Source organism: Prionailurus viverrinus, chromosome A1 (genome assembly GCF_022837055.1).
Source record: "Prionailurus viverrinus isolate Anna chromosome A1, UM_Priviv_1.0, whole genome shotgun sequence".
Classification (NCBI taxonomy): domain Eukaryota; kingdom Metazoa; phylum Chordata; class Mammalia; order Carnivora; family Felidae; genus Prionailurus; species Prionailurus viverrinus.
Window position 1 is genome coordinate 144,258,655 of NC_062561.1, and position 21,311 is coordinate 144,279,965.

The window sequence follows — 21,311 nt, forward strand, 5'->3', positions numbered from 1 at the left end:
CTCTAAACTTTGCCCTTGCAACCACTTTTGCTGCTTCCCAAAGATTTTTGGTCATTGTGTTTTCATTTTCATTTGTCTCTGTATTTTTTTGATTTCCTCTTTGATTTCTTGGTTGATCCATTCATTGTTTTAGTAGCATGTTGTTTAACTTACATGTATTTGTGCTATTTCCAGATTTTTTCTTGTGGTTAATTTCTAGCTTCGTAGCATTATGGTCAGAAATGATGCATGGAATGACTTCCATCTTTTTAAATTTGTCGAGACTTGTTTTGTGGCCTACTGTGTGATCTCTTCCGGAGAATGTTCCATGTGTACTTGAAACAAATGTGTATTCTGGTATTTTAGGATAGAATGTTCTGAATATATCTGTTAAATCCATCTGGTCCAAATGTGTCAGTCAAAGCCACTGTTTCCTTGTTGATTTTCTATTTGAATGATCTGTCCATTGATGTAAATGGGGTGTTAAAGTCCTCTACTTTTATTGTATTAATATTGATTATTTCCTTTATGTTTGTTATTAACTGCTTTAAGTATTTGGGTGCTCCTGTGTTGGGCGCATTTTTTTTTCCTATTTAAGATTATTATACAAACTTTTTTTCATTGTTCAATGTTCTTTATAAATACCATTTTATATTTCTTCTCTATACAGACCATTAAAAAAAATGGCTTCTAATATCTAAAGATAACCAATGTTAACATTTTGGTGTAAAACTTTCAGTCCCTCTTCTATGCATGTGAATGCATAAGAGTTTTTATTTTTTTTTTTTTTAAATTTTTTTCAACGTTTTTTATTTATTTTTGGGACAGAGAGAGACAGAGCATGAATGGGGGAGGGGCAGAGAGAGAGGGAGACACAGAATCGGAAACAGGCTCCAGGCTCTGAGCCATCAGCCCAGAGCCCGACGCTGGGCTCGAACTCCCGGACCGCGAGATCGTGACCTGGCTGAAGTCGGACGCTTAACCGACTGCGCCACCCAGGCGCCCCAAGAGTTTTTAAAATTAAAATTGAGATTATACTTTTTTACCTGACCATGTATATCATGGATATTTGCTTATATCAGTGAATTTTTTCTGGCTTGATTTTTAATGGCTTTACAGTAGTTTTTCATTCAGTGAATATATTGTGATTAACTTAGTTATTCCCCTGTTAGAATAAGCATTTTGTACATTAAATTTTTTCCATATAAAGGATTAGTTTAATATTTCCAGAAGTAAAATCTGAAGCAAATACTGTGGATATTTTTAAAGCGCTGAATCATACTTTTGGAAAAGTTTTTAACTGCAAACTGGTTGTTGCCTGTTTCTTCCTCTCTGTTGAGGTATATAGAGGAAATGCACAGTGGTTTTAGTGTTAGCCTTGCACAGACGCAGTTAAAGAATGTAACTCTCTTGCTGCCATAAGTTTCCCAAAGGCAAATATATATATATTTTAAGTGTTGATACTACTATCCATTTTTGTCAATATGCATGGTTAATTGAAAGATTTTAAGATTTCCTTTCCCTAAAAAAGGAAATCTGCATTGGTAAATTTCAAACATTATAATTAAAAGTTTATAAAAAGGAATTTTGTTAAGTTTTTATATTAGGCAGTTTTTTCATAGAAAAACTCAGTGTGCAGAAGTTGTTGGACCTAATAGTATATTTACATTAATCCTTTCTTTTATTTTGAGTTTTGCCATTCTTTGTAGATCCCTTCATTATTGCCCAATTTTTTAAATTGTGAATTGCACCATATCTTTGCTTTCAAAGACGTATCCCTATTGTCCTTCCAGATTATCAGTAGCTCACTTTGGTATAATATAATTTATATGTTATTTATATCTTATCCTTTTTGGAGGGAATATAATGTATAGACTACTTTTATTTTTTTTCACCTGTTCTTTATTTGGCTTTTTATTCCTATTGTTTTAAAGCAAATAATGCTTTACTTCCAAATTAGTTGAGAATATATAACTCAGTGAAATAACTTGACCAGAAATGTTTTTGGTCATATAATTTTGTTTACCTGGAATGGATTGCAAAATTTTATAATTTGTTTTATTAAGGATAATTAAAGCCTTAGAAGTACATTATGGATCTTACAACTGTTATCCTGTTTAATATTTTTAATATACAGTAAATCATATTAAAATAATATACTGACTATATCTTTATTCTTATTGCTAAGTTAGTGCCTCATTTTAAAGTATTTGGTCTTTGGGATCATGCTATTTTTACATCATAGGGTAGATGAATATTAACTTAGTTATTAGGGAGTTAGTTTAATTTGTTAAAAAACACTTGAGGTAAAGTATTTTTCTCTGTTTTTAATAGTTGTGTGGAATTCGACTTGAATGTAAACAATATTGTTGGAATAAGAAACACATTCCTCCTCAGAACTTACGCATACCGTAAGTTTTTTGTTTATTTCCAAATAATTATAGCTTCTCTCTTTATCCTTTATTCCTTTTTAAATATGTTTATAATAAACACTGACATCTTTTTAATTATTTTAATGTGTAGTGTCTCATTTTATTATATGTATAATATGTTGTACACTAAAATTATATGCTACCAGAGTTACAGGTCAATAAAATGAATTTTAGTAATTGTAATTTTTAAAAGGTGACTAAGATACCTTTTAAAAGTAAGACACATTTATGGTGAACACAGTGTTTAATACACAGGGAGAAATGCTTTTTCTTTTGGAGTTGGGAAATGATACAAACTTACAGAGAAACCGTAATATTTTCTTACCATTTTTAAGTTTTCATTTTACTTTCAGTTGAAAATCGAGTTCGTCCATTAGTACTGGTGATTAAGAAGTGGGCAAGTCACCATGAGATAAATGATGCCAGTCGTGGTACTTTAAGCAGCTATAGTCTTGTGTTGATGGTTTTGCACTATTTACAAAGTAAGTATTATGGGTTTTTCCCAATTTTTAAAATGGAAACACAGTTAAACTTCATTATGGTGTCTTTTCTGTTGACACTATCTTCAAACAGTATTGTTTTAAAAAGTTCTTTCTAAGGCCCATATAGCCATATTTTTCTAATTTGTTGCTTTGAACAAATGTTTTAGAAATGTTATTCCCCAGAAAACATTATAAGGAAGTTTCGCTGTGTTTTGTTTTGTTTTGTTTTTTGACAGTTTTTCCGTATTACTCTTTTGTATTCAAAGAACTTTTACCGCTATATTGTGGATCCATTATCTTGAGGCACATGCATGTTCAGAAGCCCTATAAAAATAAGCTCAAGCACCATTCATCATGTTTTTTATTTTTCACTTGAGACAGGAATTAAAGGATTTTCTTTTTGGATAAAGAAGTTTTTATTCCTTGTGAGTTGGCATGGAGTTTGGGTGAAAGAAATAATAGAAGATTGGAAATAATCTAAGTTTTTAAGAATAGAGGAATGATTGAATTAATTATAATATTTTCAGCTGCTAAGAATATGTTTTTAGGATATTTAATGGTAAAAGAAAATATCCATGATATGGTATCATATACAACATGGGATCAATTTTATTTTAAAAATTGTATCTGTATTTGAGTTTGTGTATGTATTCATATGTATATAAATATTGAAAAGTTATGTGCCAGAAATATATCAGGGGTTATTTAGATTTTGTCAAATGTACATTTTAAATTACAACTAAAACTAAAAAGTGAATAGACACTAGTTGTGATTTAGAAATGAGATTTGACTACAGTATTGAACATGTATGAACAGCTATAATATGTGCTCTTGCTCTCCATTTTTGTGGGTTACATTAGATACTTTACTTTGATTGCCTTCTTTAGAAAAATGGACTTTTATCACACATGTACTGAGGCAGTTTGGTAAGCAGGTTGAAAGTTCAGAAATTTTTTACCACTGTTCAAAAATCATGTTAAAATTCTGTTTACATTTTGTTAATCCTATTTTGTTTTTGACAAAGTCCTCTTCACTAAGATGATTTGTAATTAATGGCACTATCATCACTGTTTCTAGGTCTTTGTTAAAGTACATCCACTATGCACAGCTAAAGTATAACTGTATTGAGGTGCCTGGGTGGCTCAGCTGGTTGAGCCTGTGACTCTTGATTTCAGCTCAGGTCATGATCCCAGGGTCGTGGGATTGAGCCCCGGATTGGGCTCCGCACTAAGCGTGGAACCTGTTTAAGATTCTCTCCTCTCCTCCTCCTCCTCCTCCTCCTCCTCCTCCTCCTCCTTCTTCTTCTTCTTCTCCTCCTCTCTCTCTCTCTCTCTCTCTCTCTCTCTCTGTGGAACCTGCTTAAGATTCTCTCCTCTCCTCTCTCTCTCTGTCTCTCTCTCTGACTCTCTTACTCTCACTTGCTCTCTCTCCCTCTGCCCATCTTCCCCTCTCGCACTCTCTCTCTCTAAAATAATAATAAAAGTAAAAGCGTAACTGTTATTTGGCAAATTTTGGCTACTTCTCACTAGAAGAAATTAGATTGAAATAAGTAGCCGTGTTGAAATTAGATTGAAATAAATAGCTGCGTTTTTGGCAAACAGGAGTCTGCAAAGTGTATTGAGCAGTTCCAGTCATGCCACAGTGAACTAGTGTTTGTAATTTTGGTCAGTTTATTCTACCTTTCTGGCCTAATATTCTTATCTGTAACATGGATAATTGGATTGGATGGACTTTTAGGTTTCATTTAACTTCTTAAAGGCTTTTTTAATATCTTTTCTGCCATGAGTACAGAAAGGAAATTTGTCTTCTGTATGTGGAAAGGTTGAAAAAGATTAAAATATTTCCTAGAATGAATTTCAATAGTTAGTAATTGACTACATATGCTTGAAAAAGTGACTGATGAAAGTGTGAAGGGAAAAAGCCGATGAGAAGAGATTTTAATGGCCATCTAAGATTAATAATAATAATTAATAAAAAGGCAAAAGTATTACCTGGTTAGAAATAATAATTTGAATGAATATTCATAGAATGTTTACCATGTTTTCAGGTACAAAACTGTTTCAGGCATTCTAAAATTGCTCTTGAATTTTTGGGACACCTGGGTGGCTCAGTTAGTTGAGTGTTTGACTTTTGATTTTGGCTCAGGTCATGATCCTGGGGTCATGGGATTGAGCTGCATGTCTAGCTGTGCGCTGAGAATGGAGCCTACTTGGGATTCTCTCTCCTCCCCTGTTCCTCTTCTTAGATTGCACGCGCTCTCTCAAAAACAAAATTGTCCTTGAATTTTCAAAATTGTTGTTTATTGTTGAAGATCTCTTTTTTTTAGTTGAATTTTTGATGAATCAGAATGGAATGTTTCCATGTTTAAATTTGTGGAGGCCTGACCAGAAAGCTCTCATCTGAAATGTAGGCAAAGTAAAATCTTACAGAGTAGCTGTTCTGAAGCTGTTATCTATTGATCAGATACTGTAATAGTAAGGTGTTTTGTTTGTTTGTTTGTTTTTTTTTTTGCTTTTGAGAGAGAAATTTAAAAGATTGAAGTCCAAAATTTTGAAGTAAAAATAGTTGTTACAGCTAGATCCTTCCTGAATGTATGTTGCTTTTTTCCCCCCAAATGTTTAGTTTTGAGAGAGAGAACGAGTGAGTGAGCGAGAGGGGAAGGGGTAGAGAGAGAGGGGACAGAGGATGTGAAGCAGGCTCTGCACTGACAGCAGATAGCCCAATATGGGGCTTGAACTGATGAACTGTGAGATCACGACCTGAGCCGAAGTCAGATGCTTAACCAACTGAGCCACCCAGGTGCCCCTGAATATATGTTGCTTTGAGTAAAATAAACATTTGAAAAACTATTCAAGACTTTGATGTTACTATCAGGATAGTGTTAACTGCCACGGTACGCCAATTGCTCTGCAATGTGTTGACCTTAAAAAACAAAAGAGCTAGGTTTTTGTTTGTTTGTTTGTTTTTTTACCAGTACAGTGAGTTTATTCTGGAATAGAGGAATCGCAATTCAGAACAAGCAAACTGTATTGAACCAACCATTGGCAAGTCCAGAGAATGGAGGTTGAGGGGCTTGCCTTTATCGAGGAAGGGGAGGAAGCTGGAAGGGGCTGTTTTGTTGAATTCTCATTGCCTGGGCTGTTGCTGAGCAAGGAAAAATTCTTCCTTCTACTAGAGTATGTAAAGGAAGCTTCTTCCTATTGGGGAATGCAAAGTATACTTCTTATGGAGAATGGTGGCAGTGTGTGAGAGCACCTTTCAGGGCTTCCCGACTCCACTTTCTTTTATTTATTTTCACAAATGACTAGCTTTAAGGTTGTTAGACAAGGGATTTACTGAGTGATATCCTTGCTCCCCAAAACTTTCAAATTGCTTAGTTCTCAGGGTGCTTTGTCTATTGAAAGACCCTAACCAGGGGCGCCTGGGTGGCGCAGTCGGTTAAGCGTCCAACTTCAGCCAGGTCACGATCTCGCGGTCCGTGAGTTCGAGCCCCGCGTCAGGCTCTGGGCTGATGGCTCAGAGCCTGGAGCCTGTTTCCGATTCTGTGTCTCCCTCTCTCTCTGCCCCTCCCCCGTTCATGCTGTGTCTCTCTCTGTCCCAAAAATAAATAAACGTTGAAAAAAAAAAAAAATTAAAAAAAAAAAAAAAAAAAAAAAGAAAGACCCTAACCAGTGATTACTGTTTGTTTTTCTCTTCTAACATTCTGGTTATGATTCTAGAATGAAATAAAATTTTTTTTTCTAAATGTTTATAACCTTTCTTCACTGTTTTTTAAATTATAATTTTAATTTACTAGGGGCATTCAGTGAGAAGGGAATTCAGGTTTTTAATTAAGTAAACTAATTTCTAGTAAGATTTACCAATTTGACTTCTATATTACAGCAAAATTGTTAGAAAGTCATTAAAAACTATTACATGAATATAAAGACGTTTAGAATTAAAGTAACTGGGGCTTGAGTTTATTTGTAGGATCTTCTAGAATTTTGAGCATTTGAATGCCTCTGGGAAAAAATATTTTTACTTCCTAAGAGTGATTCCAGTAAGTAATGAGTTTTTCCCCTCAGTCACACACTGTGAACATTCCAGCCTATCATGGAATTTTATTTTATTCCAATTTCAACTTGGGAATGGAGCATGATACAGAAGAGATATTTAAATATTATGTGATAGAAATTTATACATTTATAATCATAGTTGGAGATCACGTAAGTTGGTAATAATAGTTGATTATTTAGATATTAATGTATTCCAGAAGTCATATAAAAAGGTTTTTGCTAAACTGCAAATTAAAAATAATGATTGTTACTGAGTTTACTTAATTATATACAATGTATTTCTAATTCTTAAATACACAGTTTGTTTTATGGTATTATATTTGGTCTTTAATATTAAATCTTGAAAACACATTACTTGTATCTTATACTCAAGATATTGTATTTTGCAGTTTTTTTTATTGTGAATATTAAGTACTTTGCTTTCCATGTTATTTCCTTTATATTATGATGATGTGAAATGGCTGTTAATGCATTTATTGAGGTTGGATTTTGGTAAAGATATTGGAGAATGAAGAATGACAAAAAATAAAGTAACATATAAAGATAATGATTCCTTTGTATGAAATTTTAATTTTTTATGGCAAAGTGGCATATTTATATTTCTAAACTTTATATTTCTGATTTATATTTCTAAACTTTGCTGAAGCCTCCTTTTTAAAAATTAGTGAAGTTGAAGATTTTTTTTTTCAGTTTTTTTAATAGATCGATCTCCTGAAACTATCTCAGTTTTGGTATTACTGTTTATTAGAAGAAATTAAACATAAAGGGACAATTATGATATAGCTATTATTCTTTCATGATACAGTATCGTTGGACTTTACTTAAAAATTTTTTTTGATAGCTACATCCATCTTAACAATGTTCATTCAATATATGTAGAACAATCCTTGTCTTGCTTATTTTGTGTGTGTGTCTGATGTTGGACCAAATGATGTGTGTCCATTGATGACTTGTTTTTCTAAAAATGCAAGGAACATTTGTTTACCTAGAAATATACATAGTTTATTAACCTGAAGTTATCAACTTAGATATATTTTGAATTTAAGTTTCTAGGGATCAGAGTTAATTCACAAAATATATGGAAACTGTTGAATTCTAGCAGAAACCCTTATAGTCTCATACCTGGGGTGTAGCTGACAAATTATTGCTTTGTGAAATGAATTATGTGAATCACAGAAGCTTTAAACTTTTTTTTTTATAGCCCTACCTGAACCCATCCTTCCATCCATCCAAAAAATTTACCCAGTAAGTGTTTCTTATAAATTATTCTAATACATATTATGACAAATATATGTGGAACTATTATATGCAGTATTAATGTGAATGTAAAAGGTGTGATAGTTACCTTCTAAGTATATAATAACATTTTCTATATAGGCTGAGGCATTGGCCACTAGCACATTAAAAATATTCCGTATACTTTTTCAGAAGACTGTCATATTTTATTTGGTTATTGGCAGTGTGGTCATTTTTCTTAATGGTGGAATTATTTGCATGATGCTCATGATTATCACTAAAAGGAATTAAATATATTCAATTGGTCAAGGCCTATTTAGACTCATTCCAGTTTTCTTCGTGCTATTTTAAATAGTTTTGTAGTATTTCTTTACTCAGAAGTCTTTTAGCCCAATCTACGTATACTTTGAAAGCAGGGGAAAAATTAAGTTGAACAATTGGATAATCATTGTATCTTTCACTTGATTTTACCAACTAATACACCAAAAGGAGTAACACTGATACTTACACTCCTTGAGTGCATAATATTAAGAATCCTTCTGAAGTTAATTGGAAACATGAAAGTGGTGAAGGGTGCCTACTAGAAAAAGTTTGGTATATACTCAGTTTGAATTTAGAGAAACCTAGGTAATGTACATAACTCACAATCTATATACTTTTGTTTCTTTTCCAGTTTTTTGTGTTCCTTTTTTCCAGAATTCTGTTTCCTTGTTTTATAGTCCTACCATTTCTGTTTTCCTCCATAATCATCCTTATTCCTGGTTGTATTTGGAAATAATATTTAAACTATCTGTTTAGAATGTTTAATCAGCCTTCTGAAACCATGTAATTTTTACCTGTTTAGTTTTATGAAGTTACAAAAAGCTGTTTTCTAAAATTACTAAATAGGCAAACTGAAAAAGATCTAGCTTGAGTGATCACTTTTCAAAGGACTTGCTTATTTTATATGTATCATAGAAAATATAAGTCCTTGATATGGAATCTAAATTAAATATAACAACCTTTGATAGTTAAGAACTGATGTTCTTGTTTTTGAACATGTTATTATCGTAATGCACACATGCAAGGTGCTGGATAATGAAAGGTTCACTGTTATCGAGATTGCTGTGGTGAGGACTTCCCAGGTTGTGGTGGATCATCTGGTAAAGACACCGTTATAAGAATCGTTTGGAATCTGGGTATCTTATCTTCCTCATTTTGAAAACTAATTTCTGGTATTATAAAGAGCTACTATAATGTGTTTCAATTATTGCTAGGGATCACTATGCTTTCATAAACATTGTGAAAATGAAAGCATCAGAAAGTATAGAAATAAAAGTAACTTGAACTTTTGGGTCTTATCCTTGAATGGTTTTCTCCCTCCATAAAATATTGATTATTTAGCTTATGCTGAAAGGTCAGAAATAATGACTGGGTGTTTACTGTTTCATTTTATTGTCCCAGCTTTATTGTTAAGACCTAGGTTTCCGTGTAGAAAGAGCTGTGTATATTTTTCAGCATACAAAGCATCTAATAGTTAAAACTTATCCTTTAGGGGCGCCTGGGTGGCGCAGTCGGTTAAGCGTCCGACTTCAGCCAGGTCACGATCTCGCGGTCCGTGAGTTCGAGCCCCGCGTCAGGCTCTGGGCTGATGGCTCAGAGCCTGGAGCCAGCTTCCGATTCTGTGTCTCCCTCTCTCTCTCTGCCCCTCCCCCGTTCATGCTCTGTCTCTCTCTGTCCCAAAAATAAATAAATGTTGAAAAAAAAATTTTTTAAACTTATCCTTTAAAGAGTCTCTTACTGTGTGTGGAACAGATGCTTCTACACAAATCTCACTTAAACTCTGTGCTGCATGAATTTGTTTTACTAAAATAAAATACTAATAAAGTCTCAGTTTAATGCTCTATGCTTGAGAACAGAGCAGAGGTATTGCTTTTATTTTAGGATACCAAGGTTCTTACTAGTATATTCTAGTTTGAAGAACCTTATTTTTACTTCTGTTTCATTTTTCTAATTTTCTAGCTTCCCCCCCATGACAGAGTCCCATCTTCTCTTCACTTACACTGTCTCTCACCCTATACTCTACACTCCTGTTGTGCTAATAATCCTATTTCTATACCTGTAACAAGGAAATAGATTTAATACTAGTTCAGTCCCAAAGCCTTAAAAAATACTTGTAGCAAGACCTGCTAGATTTAAGAATGTCTTAATTTGCTTTCAAGTGTGGTTATATTACCATAAATATTTGAAGAATACTATCTTTACTATAAGATTAATGCTTACATGGGTAAGGATATACTATCCACTCTTAACAGGATTTTAAATTTTATCTGAAACTTGTAAGCTAATTGATCAGTAGAGTGCTTTTCTTGGTGGTCCATCCAATGGAACAAGCAAATCAGCTTATTTCTTACTACTGATAACTATTATTTATGTAGTATCTATTTTATGTCAGCACTCTATAAATTTTATATACAGTGTCCTTAGTCCTCGACAGGTAAACTTATGTAGTATTTTCCTTGATTCACAGGTGAAGAAACTAAGTCTTAGGAAGATTATATTATTGATCCAAGTTGTATTACAGTCACAAATTATGGACCCAGAAACTGATATTTTTTCTATTATACTGTGCTGAATGAGGAAAGGCAAAATGATAGTAGTGTTCACTAATATATTATTTCATCTAGTTTCTGTTGATTATTACATTTTATTTGTGTATATCTGATTGTCCCTATACAGATATACCTTTCTTTAAGAAAAAACATATATGACAAAATTTCAGGTTGAATAAGTAAGTTTGAGAATGACTTAAAACTTTATAGTAACAAAAAAACCACTTTATTTTACAAGGGAACAAGGTTCTTTTAAATTTTGAGCTTCTCTAATATAGTTAAGTAGAATTTAAAAATAGGATATAAATTTTGAAATAGAATAACATTTGTTCAGTATATTATGCTTTTTTAGTTATTTTTGTATTTTCTCCTCAAATTTATGATAATTGTTTTAAAAATTGGTATGGTGTTTCAGTTCGGTTTGGATACTAAATTATGAAAAAAAAAGGATGAAAGACTGTGGCCATATCTTTACCTTCAAAAGCTATATAACATTATTATTACTACTTAATTCTTATTGACTTTAAAAAGGCAACATGAATAGTCAAATAGAAGACAGAATATTTACTATTGAGTTAAAGCAGTGAAGTTGAGAATGTTTAAATGTATAAACTCGGGTTAAACTTATGAAGGGATCTTTAGTTTAATGCAAGTATATTGTGAGATTTACCTAGATTTATGCTAGGTGGAGATTTATGAAGATAACTTATATTTGTTTCTTTCCCTAGTGGCATCTTCATATTCCAGGAAGCCATTTTTATAGTTATGAAGTTAGGAATTCTGAGAAGTAGAGTTCCCCTGTGTAGTTATGTATTGAAATATATTAAATTTTACATGTATACATATGCATACATATGTATACATATAGCAACTTTTTTTTTCAGTTTTAAAGTGTGTACAGTATGATGAAGGATTTTAGTTATGTAAAACAGGTTATAAACGAATACCTTTGAAAAGACATATTTAAAAGTTTGGGGGGAAGTTTTTTTTAGTGATAAAAACATTCTTTTAAAGTTGATATTACTTAAATTTTAAGAGTTATAAGGAAGTTAATTTTGAAATAATACATTATTTCAGGAGGTAACTATACTGCATTATTGCATAAATTGGACAGTTATGGGGTACCTGGGTCGCTCAGTTGGTTAAGTGTCTTACTCTTGATTTCAGCTCAGGTCATGATCTCAGGGTCATGAGATCAAGCTCTGAGTGAGGCTTAGCACTGGGCATGGAGTCTGCTTAAGATTCTCTCTCTTCCTCTCTCTCTCCCACTCCACCTTGTGCTCTAAAAAAAGATAATGTACAGGGGCGCCTGGGTGGCTCAGTCGGTTAAGCATCCGACTTCAGCTCAGGTCACGATCTCGCGGTCCGTGAGTTCGAGCCCCACGTTGGGCTCTGGGCTGATGGCTCAGAGCCTGGAGCCTGCTTCCAATTCTGTGTCTCCCCCTCTCTCTGCCCCTCCCCCGTTCATGCTGTGTCTTTCTCTGTCTCAAAAATAAATAAACGTTAAAAAAAATTAAAAAAAAAAAGATAATGTACAGTTATAACAATAATGATGCCAAGCTATATAGGCAATACTATACTACATACTATACTAAATATACTAAATACTATATAGGTAATACTATTGCTGCTATGCTTTACATATATTATATCATTTAATCCTTATTACAGTTCTATGAGTACTGTTATTTTCCTTGTGTTATAGATGAAGAAGCTGAACCTTTGGAAAGCTAAGCAATTTAAGTTCCTAGAGCTAAGAGAAGGTTTCAAAGCTAATTCTGACTCCAGAGCTCATGCTCTTAACCACTTCATTATAGTGTTTCTACTTTATGATGCTTATGTTGCTTTCAAAATGTTAAACATTTTGCTAAAAGCAAATATAATTTAAAGGAAATTTCATGATCAGTCTTTAACATGTATCACCGAATTCGTGGTAATCTGCGTATAATTAAGAAAGGTTGGTGAGACTTTAATATATCATTTAGCTCTTTTTCTATTTAGGCAGAACTCTGTTTAAGTAGTCTATATCAGTTATCTTTTTCTTTGAGACCTTCCTCAACATTTATATATAGGGTCTAATAATTTATATTGTTAGAATACTATGTAACTTAAATTTCTCTGTTTGCCTGGAGGTAAAAAATAGTCTTCTTTCAATTAAGGCATGTATCTTTTTAAAGAACAGTTAGCAAGTAAAAGTTTAGCCAGTCTATTTTATTCTAGAAAGTGCTTAATTGTCTAAATTTCAAACTTTGAAGGTAAGATATTATGGCACAGTGTCAGAAAATGATGGAATTTGGCAAAAGATGTTTTTGCCATTTTGGGGGGAAGCAGTTCTATGGGCAAAGAAAAGTTGAGACTTTTCAGATGTTTTTCAAAGGGTTGCCCAGTTAAATTTTTCTTAAATTGGCATTGATTGAAAAGGAAAAAAAGGTACAGAAGGTACAGATCTTCAAAAATCTTTAAATATCAATTGGCAGATGTTTGCAGGAATTAAGTCATTACAGAATAAAGATGTCTTCCCTACATTAAAAACAAACAGCAGGTATCGATAACCCACCTCACCTCCAAATGCGTTTAGAAAGATGTTACATTCTATCAGTTAAATTGTTTTTCCATGGATTTAGGATGTAATTCCTTTGACTTTTCAGTTGTTCTTTATGTGTTTTCTAATATGTTAAAGTTCTGCCTACTCGTATCTAAGGTAGCATATATTATTTTTAAATACATGTGCAATGGGGCAGCTCCCTTTAAAAAAAATTCTTTGGTGAAATTTTTCTTAAAGCAGAGAATCTTTCTGTAATGTAAATAATTACCAACAATGGGGATTTCTTTTTTTTTTTAATTTTTTTTTCAATATATGAAGTTTATTGTCAAATTGGTTTCCATACAACACCCAGTGCTCATCCCAAAAGGTACCCTCCTCAATACCCATCACCCACCCTCCCCTCCCTCCCACCCCCCATCGACCCTCAGTTTGTTCTCAGTTTTAAGAGTCTTTTATGCTTTGGCTCTCTCCCACTCTAACCTCCTTTTTTTTCTTTTTTTTTTTTTCTCTTCCTCTCCCCCATGGGTTTCTGTTAAGTTTCTCAGGATCCACATAAGAGTGAAAACATATGGTATCTGTCTTTCTCTGTATGGCTTATTTCACTGAGCATGACACTCTCCAGTTCCATCCATGTTGCTACAAAGGGCCATAGTTCATTCTTTCTCGTTGCCACGTAGTACTCCATTGTGTATATAAACCACAATTTCTTTATCCATTCATCAGTTGATGGACATTTAGGCTCTTTCCATAATTTGGCTATTGTTGAGAGTGCTGCTATAAACATTGGGGTACAAGTGCCCCTATGCATCAGTGCTCCTGTATCCCTTGGGTAAATTCCTAGCAGTGCTACTGCTAGGTCATAGGGTAGGTCTATTTTTAATTTTTTGAGGAACCTCCACACTGTTTTCCAGAGCAGCTGCATCAGTTTGCATTCCCACCAACAGTGCAAGAGGGTTCCCGTTTCTCCACATCCTCTCCAGCATCTATAGTCTCCCGATTTGTTCGTTTTGGCCACTCTGGCGTGAGGTGATATTTGAGTGTGGTTTTGATTTGTATTTCCCTGATGAGGAGCGACGTTGAGCATCTTTTTCATGTGCCTGTTGGCCATCCGAATGTCTTCTTTAGAGAAGTGTCTTTTCATGTTTTCTGCCCATTTCTTCACTGGGTTATTTGTTTTTCGGGCGTGGAGTTTGGTGAGCTCTTTATAGATTTTGGATACTAGGCCTTTGTCCGATATGTCATTTGCAAATACCTTTTCCCATTCCGTTGGTTGCCTTTTAGTTTTGTTGGTTGTTTCCTTGGCTGTGCAGAAGCTTTTTATCTTCATAAGGTCCCAATAGTTCATGTTTGCTTTTAATTCCTTTGCCTTTGGGGATGTGTCAAGTAAGAAATTGCTACGGCTGAGGTCAGAGAGGTCTTTTCCTGCTTTCTCCTCTAGGGTTTTGATGGTTTCCTGTCTCACATTCAGGTCCTTTATCCATTTTGAGTTTATTTTTGTGAATGGTGTGAGAAAGTGGTCTCAATCTAGTTTCAATCTTCTGCATGTTGCTGTCCAGTTCTCCCAGCACCATTTGTTAAAGAGACTGCCTTTTTTCCATTGGATGTTCTTTCCTGCTTTGTCAAAGATGAGTTGGCCATCCGTTTGTGGGTCTAGTTCTGGGGTTTCTATTCTATTCCATTGGTCTTGTGTCTGTTTTTGTGCCAATACCATGCTGTCTTGATGATTACAGCTTTGTAGTAGAGGCTAAAGTCTGGGATTGTGATGCCTCCTGCTTTGGTCTTCTTCTTCAAAATTACTTTGGCTATTCCGGGGCCTTTTGTGGTTCCATATGAATTTTAGGATTGCTAACAATGGGGATTTCTGATGGTTAAATGGAATTTCTGTTTACTTATGGCATCTTTTAGACCCTTTCTTTTTTTTTTCTTTTTAGTTTGGATTTCTCCTTCGGTTCTCCCCAAGTATATATGCCATGGCCCTTTTTGTATGTGACCATGGAAAAGAATAACGGAGCTAAGAGGAGACTGGTCAAACTGTTAGTCAAGTCATTCAGCATTTGAGTAGAGTAGGTCTCACAACTCTTCATTGTTAATCTACAGTTACTGATCTTTTTAAATTATTGAAAAAAAATAAAAATTTTAAAAGAGGTTCAAACAGTTTTAGAATTAAGATAAGAAAATGACTGTTTTATTTCAGCATCAGTTCATAAATTGAATTCTTAGCGTGCTATGCGCTAGAAATCAAAATTAGTAAAAAGCTTTCTGAGCAGAAGGTATTAACAGTGATCTACTTTTCTTCTCCTTGTCATTTGAACTTATGTTATATCTTTTTGTTTAATTAGCCAGAAAATAACATTTAAATTTTACAAGTTAAAATGCTGTCCTAAGTCCAGTTTTATACTTACCAGTACAAGACAGATGGTGGTAGATGCAGTATTCCTGCTGCCCCTCTGCTTTCACTCTTTCTTAGGAATTGAGGCTTCTCTTGTACTCCCCCTAGTTGGAGAGACAATGTAGATTTCTACCTTAGTCTCATAATGTAATACTAAATCTGAGAGAAGTGTAAGGGGAAGTTCCAGGTTTAGGAGTGTCAGCTTTACAAACTGTGGTTGGGGTAGAATGATCTTCTGAGAGAAAGATAATCTATTACTTCTTGGTAGTTAAAAATTATTGATAGAATTGTAGGACAGGGAGAGAATTTGTTATTTTCTTGCTCCTTTATTTTTACTGGGAGTTTTGAGGATTACCTTTATTTTTTAAATTTTTTAAAATGTTTGTTTATTTTTGAGAGAGAGAGTGCACACTCACGCTTGCAAGCGGGTGAAAGGAGAGGTGCAGAGACAGAGAGGGAGAGAGAGAATCCCAAGCAGGCTTCGCATTGCCAGCACAGAGCCCAATGTGAGGCTTGAGCTCATGAACTGTAAGATCATGATGTGAGCTGAAATTGAGTCAGATGCTTAACTAACTGAGCCACCCGGGCACCCCGAGTACTGCCTTTAAATAGATGCACTACCCTGTTTCTCTGTATCAGCTTAGTTTTTTGGGAGCCTTTTTTTAAAATTTAATGGAGTGACTTAGACATTACTAATTGAATTGATATCCATAAACCGAAGGTTGATTTGTTAGGTATTTGGGAACCTTAAGGATAAGCTGTTTTGCCTGAACAAGTTGCTTAAAAAAAAATCTATTACTCTGATGGCAAAGAGGCATGTAGAAAACCCATCTTAAGGACAGTGTTCAAATTACCTTAAAGTTTTTTTTCTAATACATGGATATGTGTTACGTTAGAATCTCCATAGTTCATTCAGTATGTTTTAGAGCCAGAATTTGTTACTAATAAAGATCATACATGAAAATGAATGGCATACTATCAGCAAAAAGATAAGTACCCATTAGTATTCTTTCCAATAAGTGTGTTGTTTCAGCATGGATTACAAGCGAATGATACCCTCCTTTATGAATATTGTGGTAAAAGTTTGCTGAATATTGCTTGCTGGTTTGTTTCCTATCTTTCTTCTTTTCCCTGCCTTCTTTGTCTTTTGAAGTTTAATTCATGTTGAATTTCTGTCTTTCCTTCCCATTAAGATACAAAATACAAAAATGAAATAAAATTTTAAGAATCTTAAAATTGGTATAAGTACTATACATATATTAATTACTTTTATGGCCTCTAAGAGAAATTTTAAGTGACAGTTAGAAAACACTCTTACCTTGTGCTTGATTTAACCCTTTATAAAGTACAACTGCTCCTTGTAGAAGCAGTTAAGGAGATACATTTATAAAGAAATCCATATGTAATTTGATGAAATCTTAGTATGTACAGTAAGGGTTTATGAGTTAGAAAATTTTTTGCTACTGTAGGAATCCATTTAAATGAGTGATATACCTCAGCCAAGGTTTAGAATCTCTTAGTTTTTTAAGTATTTTCTGGCATACTCTAAATACTGGTGAAATCCTTAGTAGGAGAAAAACTTCAGATTTCCAAACTGCCAACATAAAGATTTCTTCTCTCTTCTTCAGAGAGCATTAGGTCAGGATTTGTAAAGTTTTTAGTGTGTGTTTTAAATGGCTTTATATTTCCCCCTTTTTCTTTTTGACAGGAATCTTTTAGTCCTGCTATACAGCTGCATCTTGTACATCAAGCTCCATGTAATGTTCCTCCTTACCTCTCGAAGAATGAATCAAATCTTGGGGACCTCTTACTGGGCTTTCTTAAATATTATGCTACAGAATTTGAGTAAGTGAAAATTTCAAATTGTGTTTATTCATTGATCTCTGTGAATGCTACAGTTTTGGTCGGAAGCTATATTTGTTAGTTTCAGTGCTACAGCCTTGTCTAGAAATACACAGTTTATAAAATTTAATATTCCAATGATTAATTGTTAGGAACTAAGTAGATTTCACATTCCTAGCTAATGAAAAATTACAGTTCAGTAAGCCCGATTTTAGTAGATTTCAGTAGCGATTTCATTTTATGTTTACCTGCCTCTTTTCATAGCAGGGCCTGAATAAATGTTTGTGATGGCCCTGTATAGGTGCTGCATAGTTTGAAACATCTGTTTTTAGGAAGTTAAGATTTATCATAAACACAGCTAAAACAAACTTGGGAAAAGATCTTCTGGATACTTGATACCTGAATAGTTGTGTTAGTATGAATAAAAATCAAGGAATACTCCTTTTCCATTTTTTTTTTTTTTTTTTTGTTCTTCTGAGGGTGATAGGTAAATGTAGAACACTAAAGTGTATAATCAGACTGGATTTAACTGAAAGTTCTTAAGGGAGTTCTTAGTCCAGATTGAGTGGGATTAGAGATTGTTTGCAGCTCCTCTGAAAAGCTTGAAGGAGGAAAGCTTAGGAGTTGTACAAAGTTAGAGGAGGAGGGTGCCACTTGGAAGAGATTTGGAGAGAGGGAAAATAGCATTTGTAATAAATTGCTGTTATTAGGTGGGAAAAATTGTTTTAAACAGATATGTATTATCTCATTCAGTTTACATAATAACCATATCATATGGTATTATATTATGCCCATTTTACCAGTGAAGCATTTAGAGAGGTGAAGAAACTTTCCTTAAGATCACACAGCTAGTCAGGGGAGTATTTCTGTTGGGTTTGACTGCAAAATCCATACTCTTAACTATGATGCTTTACTGCAGTGTCAGTATTGTTTTGTTTGCTGTGATGCAGTAGCTCTAAAGAAACCTGCCTCGTAGGAGATGATTTGAAACATAGGGCATGAAAGAAGTAATGTTATTTAAATTCCTCAAAGCAGAGCTTTTACCATACTGTGCCTGTTTAGTTTACAGTTGTGTCTCCATTACCTACCCTAGTGCCAGACAGTGGCTACTTGAAAAATACTTGCTATAAATAAATACTTTTGAAGCAGAGGGTAAGATTACAGACATGTTGCAAAGATACTAAAGGTGACTTAAAAATTACTGAATTGGGTTAAGAAAAGGAGTAGGAAAAATGCTGGAGGAAAGTAGTTGAATAAAAATGAAGTTAAAATAATCACCGTTAAAAATGACCAGCACCAGAGTGTAAGTCTAGGCAATAAGGATAAAAAGGAAGGGGCCTTCATTTATAAAGACAAGAAATAAGAGACATGGGATGTAAGAGACTGTAAAGGTTATTCTAGAGTTAAGATTTTTGAGATGTTGCAGTAACTGTAGCTAATGTTTAGTGAGTACCTCATGTCCTACAGTATGCCAAGTGATTTCTATATATTATTTCATAATCCTCATGGTAATCCCCCGTGAGGCCTAGGGAATTTGTATACTTTGTATACTTTAAACTTGCCTATGGCAGTACAGCTAGATAGTTAGAGAACTGGGATTCAGTCTGGGGCCTGACTCCAAAACTATATTCTTAATTTTTAGAATATATTGGCATCGTCTGTTTTATTGTAAATTAGGGAAGTTTGAAGAGAGGGAAAGGATTCATAGAAAAAATATATATTTCTACCACGTGCAGTTTAGGACTAGAACATCTAGATACCAGTACCTTGAAAATCAACTGCTTTGTTGGACTGAAACAAGATGGTAGATGTGCAGGTTTGTGTGTTAGTTTAGTATTAACAGAAACTAGCCGGTTGTACCAAATGATACTGGCTAGGGTGCTGAGGTTTCAGAAGAGGTTTTGAACTTTTGGATGCATTTGTTACCACTATGATACATGATTTAGGAGACATCTTCACCCATTCTTTCATCATACAGTGCAGTTGTCAAGTATATTGTTGTTTCATACCAGATATTTTCAGAAATTTGACTGGAGAGAGCACTGCCAAGAATGTAGTCATGGCAATGAACTAGGTGCTGTTCAGAGGAATTCTGGCAGCTGTTAGAAATGTTTGTAAGGATTTCTTCTGAACTTGGAGATACTCATTTAAAAAATTCTCTTTACTTGAAGGCAGAATTAAGTGCCTATTAAGCAACACTTGAGTACATGGCATAAATGTTGCAGAAATTTGGTATGGCCATTTAAAAATCACTAAGATTTTCCTATCTGCTTCACTCACAGCTTTTTCCCAAACCTTCCTGCTGAAAATTCTTAAAATGAAGCCATACTTCTAGAACTGTACCTGGGAGCAGGGAACTGACAAAATAAAAAAAAGGATCAGGTAGCTCAGAGAACCAAGGGAAAAAAAAAGTCAGAATGTAATAATTTTGTATTTTAGCAAAACAAAGGAAAAATTTAAGTTTTAAATATCTTAAAAACTCCTAGGTACTAGAGATTCTAGGAACCTTAAAAGGTTACCTATTTTTTAATCCTCTATTCTCTGGCTGCCTAATCACATGCCATTACTGCTAGTCTATCTCAAGTTAAAAATGCATGCCTACATACTTAAATACATTTTTTAAGAAGGAAATTACAAAGGCCTAATTTTTCCAGCCATCTCCTTTCTTATTCTGATTTTTTTCATCTCATTTAATAAATCATTGAGTGCCTACTACATATCAAGCTATTTTCTATGTATCAGGGATATGGCAGTTAACAAAACAGGCAAAAGTGTCTTCATGGAGCTTACGTTGCATATGTATTGTACTATAGAGAGATAGACAATAAACAAACAAAATGTCTAGCATGTTAGATGGTGGTAAGTGGAGAAAAATAAAGCAAAAGCAAAAAAGGAGTTTCTGGTATATGTAATTCTTACAGTTTTAATGCCTGCATTGCAGTTTATTACTTAGCATGGTGAAGGAAAATTCCCACAGAAAAAGTGATCTTTTTTTTTTTTAATTTTTCTTTTCAACGTTTATTTATTTTTGGGACAGAGAGAGACAGAGCATGAATGGGGGAGGGGCAGAGAGAGAGGGAGACACAGAATCGGAAACAGGCTCCAGGCTCTGAGCCATCAGCCCAGAGCCTGACGCGGGGCTCGAACTCACGGACCGCGAGATTGTGACCTGGCTGAAGTCGGACGCTTAACCGACTGCGCCACCCAGGCGCCCCAAAGTGATCTTTTTAAAAAAAGTTTTTTTTTAATGTTTGTTTATTTTTGGGAGAGGGTGACAGAGTACGAGCAGGGGAGGAGCAGAGGGAGAGGGAGACACAGAATCTGAAGCAGGCTCCAGGCTCTGAGCTGTCAGCACAGAGCCCAGTGTGGGGTTTGAACTCACGGACCGCGAGATCGTGACCTGAGCCGAAGTCGGCCGCTTAACCGACTGAGCCACCCAGGCGCCCCGAAAAGTGACCTTTAATAAAGAAATGATGGAGAGGAATGTGTGAGTTATGTGTCTGTGGAGAAGAGGTTTCCAAACAGAAGGAAAAGCAAGTGCAAAGACAAAGAACCTGAGATGGGGGTTGTCTGACATCTTCAAGGAATAACAAAGAGGCCAGTGTGCCCGGAAGAGAATTGAAGAAAATGCTTTCAAAGAGTTAAGGAAATCTACATCATATAGGGCTGTCTAGTTAATTTTGGTGACTTTGGCTTTTCATTTGGGTGATATGGAAAACCACTGGAGGGGTTCCAGTAGAGAAATGATGTAATCTGGTT

General features: G+C 34.5%; 1 protein-coding gene across 2 annotated transcripts in view; it reads left to right on the forward strand.

Annotated features, from left to right (window-relative positions):
- The window catches only part of TENT2 (terminal nucleotidyltransferase 2), a 71,952-nt gene that overhangs the window by 35,923 nt on the left and 14,718 nt on the right, over positions 1 to 21,311 (forward strand). For both annotated transcript variants that reach the window (XM_047849115.1, XM_047849125.1), the window contains exons 10-13: positions 2,314 to 2,390; positions 2,765 to 2,893; positions 8,151 to 8,194; positions 17,419 to 17,555. In XM_047849115.1, coding sequence (XP_047705071.1) covers positions 2,314 to 2,390; positions 2,765 to 2,893; positions 8,151 to 8,194; positions 17,419 to 17,555 — 387 coding nt within the window. The remainder of the gene's footprint in view (positions 1 to 2,313; positions 2,391 to 2,764; positions 2,894 to 8,150; positions 8,195 to 17,418; positions 17,556 to 21,311) is intronic.